The sequence below is a fragment of the Sturnira hondurensis genome, unplaced genomic scaffold (genome assembly GCF_014824575.4).
Source record: "Sturnira hondurensis isolate 20B ecotype Veracruz unplaced genomic scaffold, ASM1482457v3 Scaffold0022977, whole genome shotgun sequence".
NCBI classification, from domain to species: Eukaryota; Metazoa; Chordata; class Mammalia; order Chiroptera; family Phyllostomidae; genus Sturnira; species Sturnira hondurensis.
The window spans coordinates 1,950,673-1,971,370 of record NW_028095608.1 but is presented as its reverse complement, the minus strand read 5'-3'; the positions used below and the strand labels follow the sequence as shown (position 1 = coordinate 1,971,370).

The 20,698-nt window shown below is 51.9% G+C and overlaps 1 protein-coding gene across 2 annotated transcripts in view; it reads right to left on the bottom strand.

Annotated features, from left to right (window-relative positions):
• Window positions 1–20,698, bottom strand: part of EDARADD (EDAR associated via death domain) — a 52,999-nt gene that overhangs the window by 9,235 nt on the left and 23,066 nt on the right. For both annotated transcript variants that reach the window (XM_037037324.1, XM_037037325.1), the window contains exon 5: window positions 7,250–7,295. In XM_037037324.1, coding sequence (XP_036893219.1) covers window positions 7,250–7,295 — 46 coding nt within the window. The remainder of the gene's footprint in view (window positions 1–7,249; window positions 7,296–20,698) is intronic.

Below are 20,698 nucleotides of genomic sequence, written 5' to 3'. Positions count from 1 at the left end.
CCATAAGATTCTCAGCTGATTTCTCAAAAGAAACCTCACAGGCAAGAAGGGGCTGGAAAGAAATATTCCAAGTCATGAAATCCAAAGACCTACATCCAAGATTGCTCTATCCAGCAAAGCTATCATTTAGAATGGAAGGGCAGGTAAAGTGTTTCCCAGATAAGGTCAAGTTAAGGGAGTTCATCATCACCAAGCCCTTATTATATGAAATGTTAAAGGGACTTACCTGAGAAAAAGAAGATGTTCAAAAATATGAACAGTAAAATGATAGCAAACTCACAACTATCAACAACTGAACCTAAAAAAACCCCCACAAAAACAAAAACAAAGCAGACAACTAGAACAGAAACAGAATCACAGAGATGGAGATCACATGGAGGGTTTATAAGCGGGGAATGGGAGGGGAAAGAATGGGAGAAAAGGTACCGGGAAGAAGAAGCATAAACGGTAGGTACAAAATAGACAGGGGGAGGTTAAGAATAGTATAGGAAATGGGGAAGCCAAAGAACTTACATGTATGACCCATGGATATGAACTGAGGGGGGTGGGGGAATGCTGGTGGGAGGAGGGGTGCAGGGTGGAGGGGAATAAAGGGGAGGAAAAAATGGACAAGTATAATAGCATGATCAACAAAATACATTAAAGCAAAGAATTCAGTCATTCACATCCATGTGAAGTATACTGTACACACCTTCATAGGCACAGAGAAAAACCTGGAAGTATGTCTAACAAAAATGGATATTTCTTAATCTTCTATAATCATGTTTGTTTGGATACTTTAAAAATAGTTTCAAATGTCACAGGAAAATAAAGTAAGCTATCACCTCTAAGATATCACTTCAGACCCCAGAACGAGGTGCCCTGGGGTCTGAGGGCCTCTCCAGCAGCCCTTTTGTAAGGTGTGGGGCTGGCAGTGAGTTCTCCTTCAGTCTCAAGAAGAAAGAGAGCACCAGGAAGGCCTTGCTGAAGCTCCGTTACACCGTCCAGGGTACGCGGAGGTCACAGTGCTTTGCACAACGGCATTGGCAAAGTTATCCATGAATGATGTGCTGAAAGTCCAATTGATGTTTTCTTTCTTCTTGTATTTTCAACAAAACAAATGACGCCCTACTGCATTGGAATCTGGACAACTGCCAGCGTTAGTGAACCGAAAGTTGCCTTTTGAGTCACACACTGTAATTAGCTCTCTGGGGGACTAGAGCAGGAAAACACGTTTGTTTCCTGTCCGATGCGTGTGTCCTGCCTGCTGTGAACACCTGTCATGTCACAGTGGGTACGGGGGCAGGAAGCTGTCCCAGGGAGAGACTCAGGGCCAAAGAAGTTTTCTGGAGGGAAATGGGTTATTATTGGATGCCTCTCAATGAGAAGCACAGGGTTGCTGTGCAGAGAAATTCAGAAATCGTGTGCTGCCTGAATGAACGAGAACCGGCATCTCCTCAGGAGACCGCAGATGTGTTACTGGTGTGTGGTGAGTTGGAGACCCCGAACAGGGAATTATTAGGAAAGAATAGCGTTGGTGGCTGCTGGCAGTGAACTGATATTGGTGCAAAGAGCACACACTTGGTCTTGAGATACAAAAAGATGGATCGATTCTAGGTCTAGGAAGGAAAGGGGAGGGCCGCTGAAAAAAGGAAGTGAATTATGTAGAAAAATTTACTTGGGCCTTCTAATAATTAGGGTCCTGGAATGCCACATTTTGACGCTTGACTTGTGGAGTCTCCACTGATGCAAAGCAAGAGTGGCCTGCTCTGTGAATTTCTGATTTCTTATTCCAGACGCCAGAACCCTGGAGGGGGTGCTCTCTGCAGGTCCCTCGGAGTCAGGGCTTACCCTGGGGAAGATCAATCAGGCAGGAAGGGCCAGGTTTCTCAGAGGTTTTTCATCACTGAAGCATCAGTTACCAAGTGCCCAGTGGATGACCAGCCCTGCACTGTGTCCTCCGAGTCCTTACCCCTCCCCGCCCTGCCCCACTCCGGGTCTGTGTCACACGGCACTCGTTAACCCCAGGTACCCCAACCTCCAAGAGCTTGGCTCTCGTGGTATTGACATCCACGACTTCAGATTCCTCATCTGTAATATGGATGATAATGATTCCTTGATCTCATGAATTAAATCACACAATTGAGGTGAAAGCATTTTGCCAACTCTCATGTAATGTTATTTGAAGATGTTAGGTTTTGCATTTGCTTTTTTAAGGAGTAGAAGAAGAGAGTCCCCCTGTAGCCTGGCCTCTGCTCACACCCCCAGCCCCACTTTTCTCTGCGGCTCTGCAGGCCCACACGTGTCCCTCCAGCGCTGAGCTCCGCGCTGCCCCAGGATCTCGGCACGAGCTGGTCTCCCTGCAGTCCTCTATCCACAGCTCTCCGCGTGGCTGGCTCCTTTGCACCATTCAGGTCTGCATGCACAGAAAGCTGCAGCCTGCTCCTCATTTATCATCCTCAAGGCACCCACCACCACGTGTGATTACTTATTTGTTTGTGTTTATTGTCTGTCAGTCCCAACCAGCATACAAGCTCCGCGAGGAAAGGGACTTCAGTGTCTGATGTCAGTACTTCATTCCAGGTACACTGTAGGCACTCAATAACACTGTTGAGTAAATATAATGAATGAAGAGGGAGACACAGAGAAATAATCAAATGAGAAACCTCTGGGCAGCCCCTGAGGAACTATTTGGAAACCATTGAGTCCATTGGACCTTTCTTAGTGCTGAGAAACGAAGTAGAAGAAAGCCTGCCGGTTGCTGCGGAGCACTGGGTACCACCGAGGCCAACCACGGGAGCGCTAGAGGCTTGCCAACGGTCAACACCTGTTAGCACCATGCAGGTGTGCAGTGTGGACAGGTAACGGGGCTTGCTAAGGCCATGTCCTCACTCTAGCAGAGACAGGGACACTGATATCATTCAGTGGCTGAGAGGCTCAAATGAGGTCATCCATTAAAGCATCATCCTAGCCCATAGTGAGCAAGCAACCGAGAATTCATAGCTACGGGTGAGGAATCAAGACCAACGGCCTTTTTAAAAGCAGAAACAAGCCAGTCAGAGGAAGACAAATACCATACGCTCTCACTCCTATGTGGAATCTAATGAATAAAATACATTGATGAACAAGATAAAACCAGAGGCATGGACACAGGGAACAGACTACCAGACCCCAGGGCAGGGGACTGGAAGAGATTGGCCAGATAACACATGCACACATATGCAAAGCCCATGGACACAGACAATGATGCGGTACAGGCAGGCAAGGGGGAACATGGGGGACATTTGCAATAGTGTTAGCAATAAAAATAAAGGGGATAGAAATAAGAAAAATAAAAATAAAAAGATAGAAGCAGTGGTTCTCAACCTTGGCTGCCAGATGGACTCCAGCCCCCAACCCCCACTCAGAGGTGGACAAATCCTAATGTCCTGAGACCCTGCTCCTCTCCCCTTCTCCTCTCACACCCCTTTCCCGTTGTACTTCAGAGGAGAGTGCAGGAGCCAAGCAGGCTCTTCAACAATGTGCGTCCAAGTCATTAAAACAACCATAAGAAACAGTTTTCCTCCCGTGTCCAATGATGTGGCATCTCACTATGAAGTTAGGGCTCCAGAAATCACTGGTCAGCTAACAGTTAACTGCGCACTGGAGCAAGACTCAGAATCACAAAGGTTGTGATTAGTGGAGCCTAGAGAATGGCTCCAGTCCGGGTGCTGGCAGTGGATCAGAGACTGACTTAATGGGTCTCCCTGCGGGGGCAGCGGAGCGGAGTGGGGGTGGCATTCTACCTTGCATGGTGGGATTTTCAAGAGCTGTTACCACTCGGCGTTTTCCTCCCCATGGGCTCAGTCCCACCGGCAGCTCTCAGATGGTTGAAAAGGATGTTCCCCAGGATAACTAGACGCCAAGTAAACATTTTATATTGGCAACTTCGCCAATAGCAAAATATTGTGGTCTTGAAACTAATTCCAGCCCAGGTGTCTATAAATGATCAGATCTGGAAGCTGCAAAGTCGCAGCGTGTCACAGGAGAGTCGAGTGCGTCTCTGTTACATTTCTTAAGGGTGTAAAGTCATGTTTCTCTCTGTGTGGTTGGAAATGGATTGGAAACGCCAGTTTATGGCTTTGATGAATCTTGGGGGTGCACACACACCACACTCTTCAGCAGAGGCAGCCAGTTAAATGCTAGGAGCTGGAAAATTACGAAGAAGTATTTTCATCTCCTAAGAAACTGACTCAAGGGCTTTTGGTGGGCGTTTGATCTCAACCCACAGGAAAAACAATGCGATTTCATTTTCCTTCTCTAGAACTCCCTTTTAAGGAGACTCCACGTTGGCGGCGGCACTGGGCAGCCTGACAAATCGGATGGCTCCAGGCTGCTGAATCGGGCTGAATCTCAATTTTATCATCAAACGAAACTGGAATGTGGAAGGCACAGAAAAAAGAAGAAGGAGAAGAAAGGAAGAAAGAGAAACAAACTCTTTCATAAGAAAGGACCCAGGTTAAAATTCAGCCTAGAATTTTACGTGAATTGTGAAAGTATATGACACAAACATACCAACAGTGTCACTTTATGGACCTTGTTTGAAACAAAAATCCTCTTTTACCTTCATTTCACTCAGGCACGTGCTGGATTACACGGGATTATCAGAAAGTCATTCCCGAAAACGTGGCTGCTGTTAGGAGCAGGTGCCCAGGGTGTCGTGGTTCCCCCTGGGACCCACCACCCAAAGAGGGCAGGAGATGAGGTTTCATATTTTCCAGTTTGGGGGATTTTTTTTTGGTAACTGGGCCTTACTGCTTTAACGTTGAATGTTTTCATTTTGGAACTTTGCATGGAAACACTGTTCAACTTTAATGTCTCCGTGACCAGGGTGTACAGAGGGCGCCCTGCCCTGGGCGCCTGCTTCTCTGCCCAGCAGCTCCACAGAGCGGCTCTGCTTTCCTAGCATCAGTGCCTTCGAACTGCCTTCTATTTCTCCCTGATTACAACGGTGGGCTGTCGTTCTGCCTACCACCTCGTCTGACTAGTGCCCTATAGCCTCTCTTCCTGTTCATCCTAACCTGCATAAACTGGATTGCAGATAAAGTTAGGTTCTCAAATTACAAGAATCACTCACAGCCAGCTGAGTTAAGGCCAAGGGCCTGGAACTTCTGGGAAAGGCTGCCCAGCAGCTCAGGGGCTGCCTTTGGGGCGGGGGCTGGGGCTGGACAGGGGCTTGTTCTAGCTGAAGACTCAGTTTGACCTTCAGCTCTGGGACACTCATGCACACAGTGGGTGCTGCACAGGTGACACACTGGCCGGGAGAGGCAGCCTGGTGAGTCGGCTGTTTCCGGGCTCGGGCTGGGCCAGGGCTGGAATCCCTCTCTGGGCTGGTGGCCAGCTCCAGCCACGTGACCCAGGGCTGTCCCTCCACATGCACCTGGGGAGAAACGGTGGAGCCTGCTCACGGAGGTTGTGAGCACACCTGTCTAAGCAGGTCTGGAAAGCGCTTAGATGCAAACTTAGTGCTCGCGCACAAAACAATAAAATAAGTCTCACCTAAGTAGCTACTCTCACTCAAAGACAAACTACACCTACGTCTGCTGTGGCCAGTCACCTGGCAAACCCAACAGAACCAACATCAGCCGCCCACGTTGTATGGGGCGGCTCTAACTGCACCACCGCGATCACCAGGGAAGCCCCTTCTCCCCGAAGGCCTTGCATTGCATCTCAACACAGGTGACATTTTTAGAGACAACCTGAAACACGGTTAATCCATTAATTAACAATGACCTTAACTCGTAAGAGTCCTTGAAGGGTTCACAGACACTCTGCAACAGCTTTCTTTCTTCCATTCCATTGTAGCTGACGTTTCACACTGACGTCCACAAAAAGGCTAAACGAGGGTTTTAAAAACTGGAATAGAAATATGTGCTTGTCACGGAAAATCTAAAAATTCACATGAGCCCATGGGAAACAGTTCACGCTCTTGCCACCAGGCCAGGCCCAGCCTTCTAGGTCCCGTGTGGCCGCCCGTGTCTGATCGTGTGCGACATGCACAGCTGTCGTGCAGATTTGGGGGCAGATCTTTCTCATACCCATTCACGTTAGAAATTTTAAGAATACAGAGTGGGGCCAAAGCAGGTTTACGGCTGCAAGTTTGTGAAACACAGCACAGGACAGCGGGAAGGAAGTCAAGTTGTACCAGGATGCTACCCCGCCTCTGGTCACCCGGCCAGGCTCTTCTCATGTGAGCCTGCGACCCCTACAGAGTTCATGGAAGCCAGGGTCCAAGGAAGGCAAGTTCCCATGGGGTGTCTGGATGGGACCCCGGTCATGGGCCTGAACCACGAGACCTGCTGGGAGGGCTCTACTGGACGGCCATCCAGCCCGACTTCTCCTGTGACTTCTCTAACTATAGCCGGGCAGTGGCTGGGCTGGAATCAGAATCGTAACCTCTTTAGCCACAAGGCCTGACACACACTAGGTCTTCAATAAAGAGGGAGAAGGAGGGGGAGAGGAACATCGATGGGCCAGAGAAACACCAATCAGCTGTCTCTCACAGGCGCTCCACTGGGGACCTGGCCTGCCACCCAGGCATGTGCCCTGACGGGGAATTGAACCCATGATCTTCTGGTTCACAGGCCAGCGCCCACCCCCCTGAGTCATACCAGCCAGGGCTTGGGAGTTTCTTTATTTCATAAAGAAATGAAGAAGGAAGCTCTTTCATAAAGAGCTCATTCCATATTTTCCCCCAAGATTAATAAGAAATCTAAACACTGACAAGGTTTGTCTTTAAAAAGAGGGCGGGGGAGACAAACTTGAATGTTCCTTTGGCTAAACACACTAAAAGCAGGAGGGGGCTTGGGGGTGGCACGTGGGCTAACGTCCAGAGGGGCCGCGTGGGCTCCCCGTATGCCCGAGGCACCCAGAGGGCGCAGAGGGTGGCTGTGCTGATCCTGCATGCATCCCACTGCTGTCCCCCATCTGCCCGGGGCACCTGCCAAGTCTTCTGTCAACACCGTGGCCCCCGGAACCTGGGGCGGGGAGGGGCCATCTGCGCAGTTCTAACCCTTGCCCACCCCTCAGCCTGCTGGACTGAGGACCCTGCTGAGCCCCTCACGAGCGATGCAGGGCTGAGGCACATGAGACACTCTCCGAAGGCGTGCGGCTGGAAGGTGTCTCTACTCTGTAACAGAGACCTAAAGTTAATGATACACACGGCCTCAGATCGCCTTGACTGCAGCCCCCACAGCTATCACTGAAGCCATCGGCGGCGTCAGCCACTTACCTGCAAGGGGATCTCCAGTGCTGTCTGCAAAGCCATTTTCTTCTCCCTGGAAACCAAAAAGCAACCGTCATTACAATCATACCCCTGTACAAATGGAGGTGTTACGATTTTCCAAGTTAGTTAAATGTCCACGAAAACCTGGGGTGGGGTGATGAGTGTGAAGGATGGTATTACGAGGGGCCGTGAATGGTATTACATGCTGCCCCCCACTCAGAGTATAAGGCTGCATGCTACCTTGACGGGGTCCCCCGTGCCCAGCACTGCCAGCCCACTGACACGCAGCAAAGTTTGTTCCATGAACGGCCGTCCCCAGCTTTAAAAAATGCATCGATGTATGCAGCAATGGGCTACTGTTTTATTAGTATTTCACCTTATGGATCACTTCCCTTATTGTGTTTCTCACCTGCTTCTTGGTGGGCTGTGTGTCAGGCCAGGTGAAAATTATTTTTTCCTGTCTGGTACTTTTTAAATACACGCTACAAAGCAGCAAAGAGAAACTTAGGCAAGAGTGGCACCCAAATCTCAAGAGGTGACCGTGTCTCTGCCTGTATGACAGGGCTCCTTTTCATGACCAAGGCCCTGGGAGGGATGGACCCTGACCTTGAAGGGCCCATGTGCATATGTGTGTGCACATGTGCATGAGTGTGTGTTTACAACCCTGTCAGCAGACAGCGGCCCCAGTCTGTGCTGCTGGTACAGCATCTCTGACACCCCATCTCTGACACCCCATCCCTGACACCCTGGTTAACATGACCCCTTCACCCTCTGCACCGCAGAGGAACCCCAGGGTTGGGTCAGAAGCCCCGGTTCCCCTCCAGCTGCCTTATAACCTCAGGGGCGTGGCGTCCCCACACTGGTCTCCATTCCTCGACTGTCCGGCAAGGTGGATGACAGGTGAGAACCATCTCTAAGTGCCCTGTGTCCTCAGATTGCGGCACCTTTCACCCTGAAAGACGTGCTAACTCCCTGGTGTTGAACATTTTAAACAGTCATGTTCTCTCTGCTTCTAAGAAGACTTTCTACTCACTGCGAGCTCATAAATTCCCGAGTCTCAGCAACATAAACACACTTGTCTAATTATGAGTTAATTTTTTCATGTTCCTCCATCCCACCAGCTGGGTTTTCCCCTCACTCGATACTTCTTGCTTCTGTTTGAGTCTCTGCCACCTCTTTACCTGGAACAAAGAGCCGGCTGCTCCCCCACACCTATTACAGTTTGCAAGAGGGAGAGGAAGCCTTTGAAAGAACAAAAACTTTCTACGTTTACAAGGTGAAGTCCAGAAGCTCCGTGACGCTGGGCTTCCCTCCTCACTGTGGGAAGGGGTCATGCGGAGACCTGTGAGCACAGCGTGGTCCTGGCAGGAGTGGCAGGGATGCGCTGCTGCCACCGTCACACTCTGCCCCCTGAACTGGACACAAGGAACCAAGACAGAACCTTCCAGAGGCGTGAGGCACAAACATTCAACTCGGCAGGATCTGTGGTACGACTGAGGTCCCTGCTGAACACGAACTTCCCTTTAAGGCTACGTAACACGGCATACTTCACCTTGCACAGTCTGGAGAAAACTTTTAACGAAGTCACTGTCTGGCCAGAGTCGTCCCCACGATGAAGCCAAGGGACCCGACGCAGAAGTACTTGTGAGGGTTGATGATGACGGAACTTGGGGTCACATCTATCACCCCTGTTCTTGCTCTGATTACTGTTTCTGGTGGTTTTCTGGGAGTGAAATCGGAAAAGCCTTCCTTGTGTGGCGTTCAGGGTCTCGCGGAAACTGCATCCCTGCCTTCACCCCAACACTTGCCTCCCGAGCAGCTGGTTCCCGTGTTGGGACTGGCAGACAGAGGAGAAACGCCCTGAACCCCGACCTCAGGGCCTGCCCTCTGCCATGCAGGGGTTACACAGACGCAGGAGTAGCTAAAATACCAGTGGGGACATGAGCCCGAGAGGGAGATAGAGCTCCTCAGAGAGGAGGGGTTTCTTCAGACAGAAACCCTGCCCCTCCCCCCCCAGAGGTGGCTTCTTTGACGCAGAGATGCTTGAGAGAGCCCGGCTGAGGATGTGCGGTGGGGACTTGGGAGGAAAGGGCATCTAGCCAGAGGCCCACGTGAGCGGGCAACAGCCTGGGACACCCCCCACCACCACCACCATGGGGCTTCTGTTGTGGCAAAGGCGATAAGAGAGCCACCAGAGGGAGACGAGAAGGTCTGTCAGAGGAGCAGGGCTGCACAGCTTGTCGTTAGAGCCCTGAGCAGAGCAGGGGCCCCTCAGAGCTGTGGGCAGGGAGGAAACTCCGCCTGGCTGTGGGGCAGGGGGTGTCCCTGGTGCTCAGGGACAGCGTTGGAGGCCAGGAACTGGGAGTGCGGCCGGGAAAGCCGGACTGACTCACAGGCTAGGGTGGATGAGACCCCAAACCACTGTCCTGGGGGAGGAAGGGACCAGGCTGGAGCCACCGCAGAGGTGGAGTCACTGGGGGTGCTGGGGGAAGTGAGGGGGCAGAGGAGGCGAGGTGAAGGGCAGATCTGTCCCAGCTGAATCACGGTTCTGGGGTCGGGAAGCTGGGGCAGGACAGGAAATGGTGCAGTGGTTGTGGAAGAAGACGCAGGTGGTGGAGAACCAGGTGTGAGCTCACAGCCAAACACCCACATTCAGCACAGGGGTGGAAGGAGAGAGGAAAGCAGACAAAAGGAGTCAGGGCAAGAGGTGACTGTCAAAAATTGCAGGAAGGCTAGAGTCTCTGAGGAGAGGAGTGGTAACTGCGGAAGGCAGGACGGGCTGGCTTCCACCCAGGAGGCGGTGGGGATGTGGAGGTGGCCAGAGGGGACAAAGAGACGGCCGGTGCCCAGGCAGGGCTGTAGGGGAGCTCCCCCAGCCCTCTCTCTGCTGAGCTTTCCTGTATCTTTGAGGCCTCGGCTTAGGCACCGCTTCTGGGAAACCGACTCCCAGTCTCAGTCTGGTCCTGTGCCCTGGGCGTGCCCACAGCATCCCATACGGGTGCCCTACCAGGCCCTGGTTCCATTGAGTGTAGAGGTTTGAAGTGCCTCTTCTGCTCTAGACTCTAACTACAAGGCAAAAGATCTTATCCTTGTGCTGTGGCGACTCACACACCTGAGACAGGTACTGCCACACACCTGCAAAGGGAGGCTGAGTGAGGGGTGGGGAGGAAAGGAGACACAGGACACCTGGGGAGGGACTTTCCCCCACCATGCCCACCTTTCCCCCCTCCTGCTCTCTGGCCTCAGCTCCTCAGGCACCAGCTGTGTGAACTCCACCCCACTTCGTCCCTCTGGCCTCACCTGGATCCTTGGTCATGGTCAGCACTTTAGGGATGTGTTTGAAAACCCCCTACGTCTGTGCGCCGACTGTGGGCCCCTCGCCTTCCTTAGTGCTGGATGAGATCCACGGCCTCAGCCTTGCCCTGAGCATTTCTGAGCTCACAAATCTGATCTCGCCGCGGGGCCCCGGCTGTGCCTTGGTTTTGCCGGAGAGATGAACAGGTTAACAAAATGTGGCATACTACTCAGTTTTAAAAAGGGAGGAAATTGTGACATCTGCCACACCATGGATGAACCTTGAGGACATCATGCTCAGTGAAAGAAGCCAGTCACAAAAGGATAACTATTACAAGATCCAATTTCTGTGAGGGACCTAGAGGAGTCAAATTTGGACAGAGAGGAAGTAAAACACAGGCTACCAGGACCTGGGGGAGTGGGAGGGGAAGTTAAACTTCAGTTTAACGGGACAGAGTTTCTGTGTGGGAAGAGGAGACAGTTCCGGAGGTGACGGTGGTGACGGCTGCACAGCAGTGGAGAACGCCACAGAGCATGCACTCAGAAATGGTCCGGGTGGCAAACGCATGTTATATGCATTCCACCAAAACAGAAAATGCTCACCTCCCTAGTAAATCTGAGGATGTCCCAAAGTTCAATACCAATGTTTTACATATACTCAGGTGGGCTAAAGACAAGTCCCATTTTGTAAAACTTTCCCATCGCAAATACGAGGGATTCCCTGATGTCTGGGGAAATGTGGTAACTGGTGCCTGAAACTCTCTAGGTAGAAAGAGAAGTGGGCGGTTACACTGATCTGCACTCTGGTTAGGCCCCACCTCTGCACAGGGAGCTGTAGGTGCCGGGTGCTGGAGAACCCCCTGCAGACTACGCCTGCTGGCTCCTCACTGGCTCCGAGAGACCCTGGGGCCCCTCTGCACTCAGAACGGGCATGCACCCCACGGCAGTCCCCGTGGGGCCGTACAGAGGGCCCAGACTCTGACAGGGGTGGGGGGAGGTGGAAACCGATGCCGAGGGGCTGTCTTCTGCAGCGATCCACTGTTCCACCCTTAAAGCTCTACACTCAGCTACCGGACCCAGGGTTCCACCTTCATTACTTTGCAAACTAAGAGAGGTCTGCTTGGAAACCTAATCGGCCCAGCTCACCGGGCACCTGCCACTGAGACTGCAGGCTGAGAGCCCGAGAAGGAATGTGTCCTTCAGACGACTTCACCCTGGAGGGACCTGGGGGCCCAGGCCAGTCAGAGCAGAAAACCAGCATCTCCCCCGAGGACCGCCCGAGCTGAAGCCTGACCTCTCTGCTTTAAGAAAAGACTTAAGTGGCCTTGGCTGGTGTAGCTCAGTGGATTGAGCACAGACCTGTGAAACAGGGGGTCGCCAGTTCGATTCCCAGTTGGGGCACATGCCTGGGTTGCGGGCCAGGTCCCTAGTAGGGGATGCGTGAGAGGCAACCACACATTGATGTTTCTCTCCTACTCTTTCTCCTTCCCTTCCCCTCACTAAAAATAAATAAATAAAATATTTGTAGAAAAAGACTTGAGTGAAGGGCTTTGAAAACAGAATTTTAAACACTGAGGTGTGGATGGTAACGGGGTGCAGACAAGCACGGACTTAGCCGTCTTACTCCGTGGATTCTGTTGGGTCTTTCTAAAGCGATTTACACCAGTTCTTTCTCCTCAAAGTAACTACCATTATTGTAATAAAGGCTTGCACTTACCTTCGTATTGAAGTTTAATATACACACAGAAAACTGGCGTTTGGAACTGAATCTTATCTAGGATACATTTATCAAGTACCTGCTCAGCCTCAGGGACCGTTCCAGTCCTGGATGGTGGGGACACAGGAGACAGACCTGGGCTGCCTCAAGTTACAAGCCGTTAATGGAACAAGAACGTGCCAGGCATCAGTGCCACAAGGAACAATGTGTTAAACGGGCACGCACAGATGCCAAGGGGCGCAGAGGTGAGCCAGGCTTCAAGTGAGACCTCAGGGGACAGGGGGAGTTTCACGGGGATGAAAGGACAACACACGGAAAAACAGAAATTTGAATTAAGAGCTATGGTGCTTTGCTAGGATGGGAGCAAACCTGCAGGTTTGTGTACATTTAGTTCTTTCTTCTCTTCAACGAGTTTTCTATCCGATTACAAGGAAGCCCTGCCACTCCGGGAGGTGAAGTGGGGGTCAGGCGCAACCGCTGTCCCTGGCCTGTGAGATCGCGCTCAGGTGTAATTTCACTCCTTTGCTCTGGGTCCAGAGATGAAAGCGGGTGGTTTCCCTTTCTGTGTGAGGGATCGTCAGTTATTGTTCCAAAACACCACCAGTACTTTACAGGGGATTACGGTTTGCATGTGCACAGGCAAGCAGGCCCGGAGGATGCGCATGCGCAGAGGCAGGAGTGTGCCTGTGCCCTCCCCCTTCAGGAGGCGGTGCTGCTGGGGCCCTGACCCACGGCGGGCGGGGGAGGGAGGCGCCATGAGGACGTATGGCCATGAGGCCACGTGGACTCGTCGGTCTGGTCTAGAACTCTCCTGTGGCGCCCTACGCTGTGGAACACTTGGTGTGGCACTTAGTTTGGCTCATCTCCCTCCCAGAGGTTCCTGGCTACAATCTAGGGCACATCCTTGCTGATTCCTCAGCCACAGGAACCTAAACAGAGGTGTCTTTCAGCCCCAAACCATATTCACCTCCAACCTGATTTATTTGTTCAATAATATGACAATGACATATGGCAGTACTAAAGTGGGGTCAGTGGCCGCTCCTCGTTTTCACGGGTTCACAGTATCAAACTTGTCGCGGTGCCAGTGTTTATCCACGGGCTTCCTGCCTGCCGCGCTGCTCTGGTCACCTCCGGTTCAAACACACTCTGCTCCGCTTCCGTAGGATCGAGTCCCTGAGTGGCCCTGCTGGATCCACCTGTCACAGCGGCTGCCAAATAGTCTCCCGGGAGTTCTCTCAATCTACACCCCCAACCTGTGTGAGATGGCTGCCCCCGACCCCAGCACCAACCACAAGTCCCAGTGAAATTCGAAAGCGTTACAATCAACAGAACACTAAGTGGGACTAGAAGAGAACACGCTACAGTAATGAGAAGCCACAGAGTCAAACAGAGCTGACAGAACAGAGAACTGTGCGATTTCATTGGTTAATAAACAAACCTCCCTTACACTGTTCTTAGGGAAACAGCTACCCAGGCCCAGAAAGCAGGCATTTTGCCCTTTGACCTATACAAGTCTCAGCATAAATATTTTATTTTGACTTGGCCCAAAAGTACAAAGAAGTCAAACACAGAAGTGTGACAGTCTACATCCAATCCGAGTACTATGATTTCTTTTAAAACTTCATTTCTGGGAGGTCCATTATGGAAAAAAGTCTTCGAGGCCCTGAAATGATGGCTGTGGCTGCACTGGGTGGCATGTATGGCGGGAGGGCAGGGGCACCTGTTTCCTCAAAGAATCGAACATGGAGATGACAGGTGGTCCTGGTCAGGGCTCAGCAGGGCAGCTTCTGCCCCAGTCAGCAGAGCTCCGCCACAATGCCCGGAGGTGGAAGGGGTGAGCCTGGGCCAGAGGGGGACCTGAGAGTCGGGGGTGGGGTCTGACGCAGGGGGAGACACTGTGAGAAGGCGTGGACACAGGCACAGAGGACAGGAAAGCCACCGTCAGGCATAATCAGCTTAGTGTGGAGAAGGGAAGATGACTGGACTTAAGGAGGTGATGTGCCAACGGACAGAGTCAGATCTTTACCTGCTCCAGGTAAAAGTGTCCAGGGCATCAAACCACAGAAAGTAAAGATCTATGGCTTTTAGGGCCCTGGCTGGTGTAGCTCAGTGGATTGAGTGCGGGCCTGCGAACCAGACGATCGCGGTTCGATTCCCAGTCAGGGCACATGCCTGGGTTGCAGGCCAGTTTCTGGCAGGAGCCAGTTCCCTGCAGGGGGTGCACGAGAAGCAACCATACATTGATGTTTCTTTCCTCTCTCCTTCCCTTCCCCTCTAAAAAGATAAATAAATAAAATATTTTTGAAAAAAAATTAAAAATTAAAAATTCTAAAAAAAAGATCTATGGCTTTTAAAGACCCTCATCAACTCCACCCGGGATTACACACTTATTTTTAACGCTCTGGTGCTTAGTGTATCTCTTCATCTATTTTCTAATGTGGCCTCGTCCCGCACATCCCCAGAGGTGACACGGTCACCCCCCGCAGACTGATGGGAAGCTGGATGGGAGGAGACAGAGGAGCAGGGAGTGTGAGGAGCACAGGCCCGGAGACATTGGAGAGAAGCTCAGAGAACTGGAGGGGAGACGTCCACTGCAGTAGGGTGAGCCCTGAAACTCCTCCCCCTCTCAGGGCCCTGAAGGCTGTGGGTCCAGAGGCCCCCCTGTCGGTTGGCACTGGCAGAGGGGAAAACTCCAAGTGTGGGCTCTGGGGGAGTCTTCTAGTTTTAGCCAGTTGCCCTGGTTCCTCGTTCTCTAAACTCTGTATCAGGGAAGAAGAAACTACCAAGAATTTCCTAAAACCAGAACAATCTGATTTTCTCTGGGAGCGTTAACACGTAAAGGACAGAGACCCTGTCCCTTCACAGAGACCTGTCACAGAGACCCTGCTGGGGCCTGCTGGGCCGATTCACATCACCCATGGCAGGCACCGCGCGGGTCCCTCCCCCACTGTTACAGAGCTCAGAACTGCTTGGGGTGTGCAGGGGGCCTGGTGGCGCGTGCTCTGCCAAAGCAATGAGGAGACAGACCGCATTCTGCCAACTACCTCTCAGTCCTTTTACCAAAAAGAGCAACCCTTCATTTACCAATTTTGTTCCAATGGCTTTTTCCCATGCCCGCCTGCCAGACTGTTACTGTCAGAACGTGGAAAAGCCTAAAATCTCCCTAGATTTAGGCAAAGCAAAAGGCCCAGCAGCAACTGGTGCCACCCAAGTGCTACTGACTGAGAAACCCTGGGCTTTGGGGCCATGCTGGGGGGTGGGAGGGGGGGGTGACACTGGACAAGGTGCCAGGTCCCACCTCTTCCACTGAGATCACAAACAGTATGATTTCTCTGACTCCCTTCAGCTCTGAAGAGGGCAACGTGTCAAGTGGGTGTTGGGCCCAAACCTGCTTTCTCAGCTGTCAGGATCGGCGAGGCCAAGCCATCCTCTGAGGGGGTGTCGGTGGCACTGCGTTTAGGATGGGCCTTGCCCTCACGCCTCTGTCGGAACGTTGGGGCGTGCAGGAGCTGGGAGGAAGGGGGAACCCGGACATCCAAAGAGAAGGTACAGACAGGCAGGTGAGGGTCAAGGCCACAGGGAGAGTCCCACCAAAGACACTAAACATGTGTCCTTGGAAACAAAAGACTCCTGCTTCTTTGGTGACTAAGCAAGATGCAAAATGAGCCACAATTCCTCAGGCCACTACTTTGACATCAATCACCAACTAAGATGGTGGTCTGGCTTTTAAGGGGCTGTGAAGTCCCGTCTCAGCCTCCACACCCCACTTCCTGTCGCACCATAGATAGCCCAGCCTGCTTGGAGTTCCATGGCTTACAACCTGGGTGACCCAGCTCCCCAATTAGTCCAGGTAACACAATGCAGGAACTTCATTTTTGAAAGTCTTGTTTAATATCAAATAAATCAATCAGTTGTTAACAGGCCTTCCCATATAAGACAGCATCTTTTTGGTTTTTAATTTGGTGGGATTGATCACTAGGATTTGACTTTGAGCTCTTCTGACTTGCTCTGTGGAAGAACAAAGGACAGCCTGACCTACTGGGTCTGTCTTGTCTAACAGCAGAGATAAACTGCCAACAAACAGCCTCACGTGAGGGGGGCGGGGGAGGGGGATGGCACTGGGACCTTCCCCACAGCAGTATTTACGACAGCAAAAGGGTTGAAGCCCCTCAGCCCAGAACAGGGAAACTCTCTAGGCAGCTCTGTGGCACTGACGGGTATGAGATCGAATGTTTTCCTAGGGCTTTAAGAGCTCTGGCTAGAACCCCAAGCTGAGGGCAGTGGCATGCATGCACCCCACAGAGAGGTGCTAGGTAAACCCTGAGAGACCAGCCACGTGGGGGCCTCAAGTGGCAGCATGACCCCTGCCCCAACCCCACCTCTAACTTGTAAGAGGAAGAGGTCTCTTCCAAGGGATTAGTGGAAGAAATGAGAGCTGGGGCTGCTTTTCTCCCTCTGCCCATCAGGAGGAGGGGGTGGGCCTCTGCCCCACCCACCCGGGTGAGGGGGCTTCAAGAGCTTACTAGTTGGGGGAGCCTCTCGGTCTCCGATAGATGCCTCCTGATGTGCAGATACACCAGGCCCAACCCCCAGCTATCAGGGGACCCCAGCGGTGGACAAGCGGGCAAGCTGTCCATGTGCAGCGCACCAGCACCGTCTTGAAAGGACCCTGCTCAAAACATCCACCTGCTAAGGTAACAGGGACACAGTTGAAATCTCAGGCTGGGCCTGAGTGAGAGGTGAGGAGAGAAGCTTTGGACTGGATGAGAGATCTAAGTACTGTGTACAGTTCATAGCATTTAAATACAATACTAACCAGATGGTTGTTGAGCACCTACTTGTGCCAGGAGACATATCATTACACCCATTTTACAAAGGAGGGAACTAACTGCGAGAGGTCAGGTAACTAGTTCAAGGTGACACAGGACACAAGGCCTGGTAGTTCTCCCTGGCTCCATCGCCCATGGAGAGCCAGAAGCACCTACAAGCAGGCAGTCTGCAGTCAGACAGCCTGTGTGGTTCGAATCATGGCTTTGCTACCCCACAGCTGTGTGACCTTACACAAATTATTTTACCTCTCTGTGCATCTGTAAAATGGACGTAATAACAGTCATCCCACAGAGGGTTGTTTGAAAATTAAATTAGTTCATATAGGTAAGTGCTTGGAACAACAACACTTAGCCTTAAACATGTTAACTATAATAATTATTATTTTTATGACATCATATTTACTGCTTATACAAAATGCTCATTAAGAAAGGAAAATAGCTACTCTCATGCAAAGGAAAAACAGAGGAAATAATACGCCTCTCATCTTCTTTCAATAAGAACACTACTTCTATTATGGAAAACTACTCTCTCAACGGAAAGAACTCTCCCCCTAGCTCACAGCTCCGTTCAACACTTTTTACAGAGAATGTGTGCCCGTCACATCGAAGGCGCTATGATTTGGCAAAGGGCGAGTAAACGTAGCCAGCCGTGTCCCAGACGGTGAGCAGGACCACAGAGAATGCATGGGAAAAGGTGTACATGTGATGTACCCACGTAGAATGGGTGACAACTAAAATAAAATCATCCATGGCCGTCGAGGTGAGTTCGACAGGAAAGCACCGGCATCGTGCTCGGAGAAGAATGTAAACGGTCGGGGTGTGTTTCCGACTCAGGAGAAGTGCCAGCACGCACACTCCCGGGAGCCCGGAGTTACTTAGCATCCACCTGGGCCACGTATTAATGCTGCCGGGTATTAGATGCCAAGACACGGGCTGCAATATAGTCCACAGCAAGTCTCGGCAAGCTGTTGCACCCTGAACTGTGTCCCCTTCTGACCTCACACTCGTGTGTCGGAGTCCTCATCTCAGCCCCTTAGGATGGGACCTTGTTTGGAAATACAGTCTTTACAGGGGTAATCGAGTTAAAGTGAGGTAGGTCATCGGGGTGAGCCCTCCTCTAACAGGGCCCAGGTCCTTACAGTCAGGGAAGTTGGAGACAGGCATGCACGTGGGGCGAATGCTATATGAAGACACAGGCGGAAATCACAATGACACTTCTATAAACCGGGACACCACAGGCTGCCGAAAGCCAGGGGACGCTGTTATCCCAGGAAAGTAATACCGCAGACCTGTTCATTGCTTCTGGAAAGGGAAGAAATCTCTGGGCCCGTTTTTGTAGCTATAAAGTGAGAAATGGACCAATGATACAGCCCATGAAAGTCTGCATGAACTCTGGACCCAAAGTGCATGTTAGGGCCAGAACAAACCTAAAACAGCCTGAACTCCAATGCAGAAATACTTCAGCATTTCCCCATGTGTGCTCCTGGGATTATCAAGCCTGAGAGGCAGAGGGCGGGTTTGGGGTGTCAAAGACTCCTCCCTCCCACATGTCACCAGTGGCAGGCTGTCCCCCTTGCCTGCTCTGACCATGGGGAGGAGCTGGCTGCAGGATCAGCCCAACCAGGCTGCCCCAATTCTGTGTCAGCCAACTGGGCCACACCTGGTGGCAATGAAGAGTCGGTGCCGTGGGCACGTGTGACTCCAGTCCCCTGAGGACACTCAGTCCAGCCCTGCCTTTCTCATTCTGGCTACACAGGAGCAGCCTTGGGGCTGGAAGAAGCATATGCGTGCTGCCTACCCTGGACCACTTCTGCTCGAGTCTCCGGTGTGCGGGACACAGGATCCAGAACCATCGGTCTAAGCAAATCACAGGTGGGCAGTAATAACTTTTACTGAGAAGATTTAAATATGTTGTCCCTGGGCCACTAACAGGTGCTCCCTGTAACATCTGTCCTTAAGAATTCTCACTCCTACCCTGGCTGGTGTGGCTCAGTGGACTGAGCACAGGCCAGGTCCCCAGTAGGGGGCACACGAAAGGCAACCACACATTGATGTTTCTCTCCCTCTCTCTTTCCCTCCCCCTTCTCCAAAAATAAATAAATAACATCTTTAAAAAAAAACCAGAATTCTCTTTCCTGCCTACAGTGTCAGACCACACAGCAGCTACTTGAAGGGCCCACCCCTTTCCAGCACCTTCTATGGGCAAAATAGGACACCAGCCTCCGGATTGCCCCAAAGTGGCCGAGAGGGCCGGGCAGTGAGAGCACACAGCAGACCAAGACTAATCTCACAATAGTAGATGTACCTTAACATTAACTAAAGTTATTCTGACGCCAACCTTGCTGTGGACCAATAAATTTCACCCATGGCCACACACTTATCCCTCCCACTCAGTGATTCTCTTTGTGGGCAGGTGGTAGGGTTTGACAGTCACCTGGGGGCTTTCCAAACCAGCCCCAGCCTGGGAAGGCCCTGCTTTTCCTGTTGCTCTTCTATAAGCTCAGCTCCTGAGACCCAGCCCACCTCCTTCCCCGCACTCGCTGCCTCTCACCAGCGGCAGCTCGGAGTCTCTCTGAGGCCTGTCCAGTCCTCCCCCAAATGACAGGCCTGACCCATGGCAGGAGAGCCCTGGCCTGAGCCTGGTGGGCCCACAGTCCCAGTGTGTCCCCACTTCTGGGTCCTGCAGGTTTCTGGAGGGCAGAGCCTGGCCTGTGGGGGTCCCCTGCAAACCACGCTGCAGACCCTGGCCTAGGAGGCGGAAGAGGCCAGGCTGCTGAACCGAGCAGGAACACCTCCTGGTTCCTGGGGCCTCTCCACAACCATGGCCTTCACCGCTTTCTTTCATGCCATCCAAGAGCCCCTGCTGTGCTCTGGTCCCTGACACAGGACGCAGGACGCAGGCTATTTCTGGTTCCCATCCCAGAGGGCAACTCCCACTGTCTGCAGGCCCTGCATTGTCACGGTGAGTAACGCTGTAAGGCACAGGGTACTCCAGGTTTGCCTTACTTCTCCGTCACACTCCCAAACAGCATTTGTGATGTGCTCTGTAACATTTTTAAGAGTTTAAAACAGATTAACTGTCTTCCCCCCCACCCCCGCCTCCACTGCCCTGACAGGCTACTTTCCAGTTGGTGACAGTGGCCTCACCTGGCCGCCACCCTTCCCTCCTGTCAGTCCCACGTCCTTACAGACCAAATCTCTCCATCTCTCCTCCAAAATGTGTTGTTGCTGTTTGGTTCTTGTTTTTGTATTAATTTAATGAGTTAATGTATTTATTTCTTTTTAGAGAGAGGAGAAGGGAGGGAAAAATGAGGGAGAGAAATATCAATGGGTTGCCCCTCGTATACACTTGACTACACCCAGGCACGTGCCCTGACCGGGGACTGAACCAGTGACCTTTTGCTTTGTGGGATGACACCCAACCCACTGAGCCATGCCGGTCAGGGCTGTTTAGTTCTCATTTTGTTTTGACCTCGAACATTGTTGGGGTTGAACTTCGTCCCCGAAATAGATGCGTTAAAAGCCTAACCCCTGACACCTCAGAGCATGACTGTAATCGAGGTAAAGCGAGGTCACAAGGGGTGGCCCTAACCCACTATGACCTGTGTCCTGAGA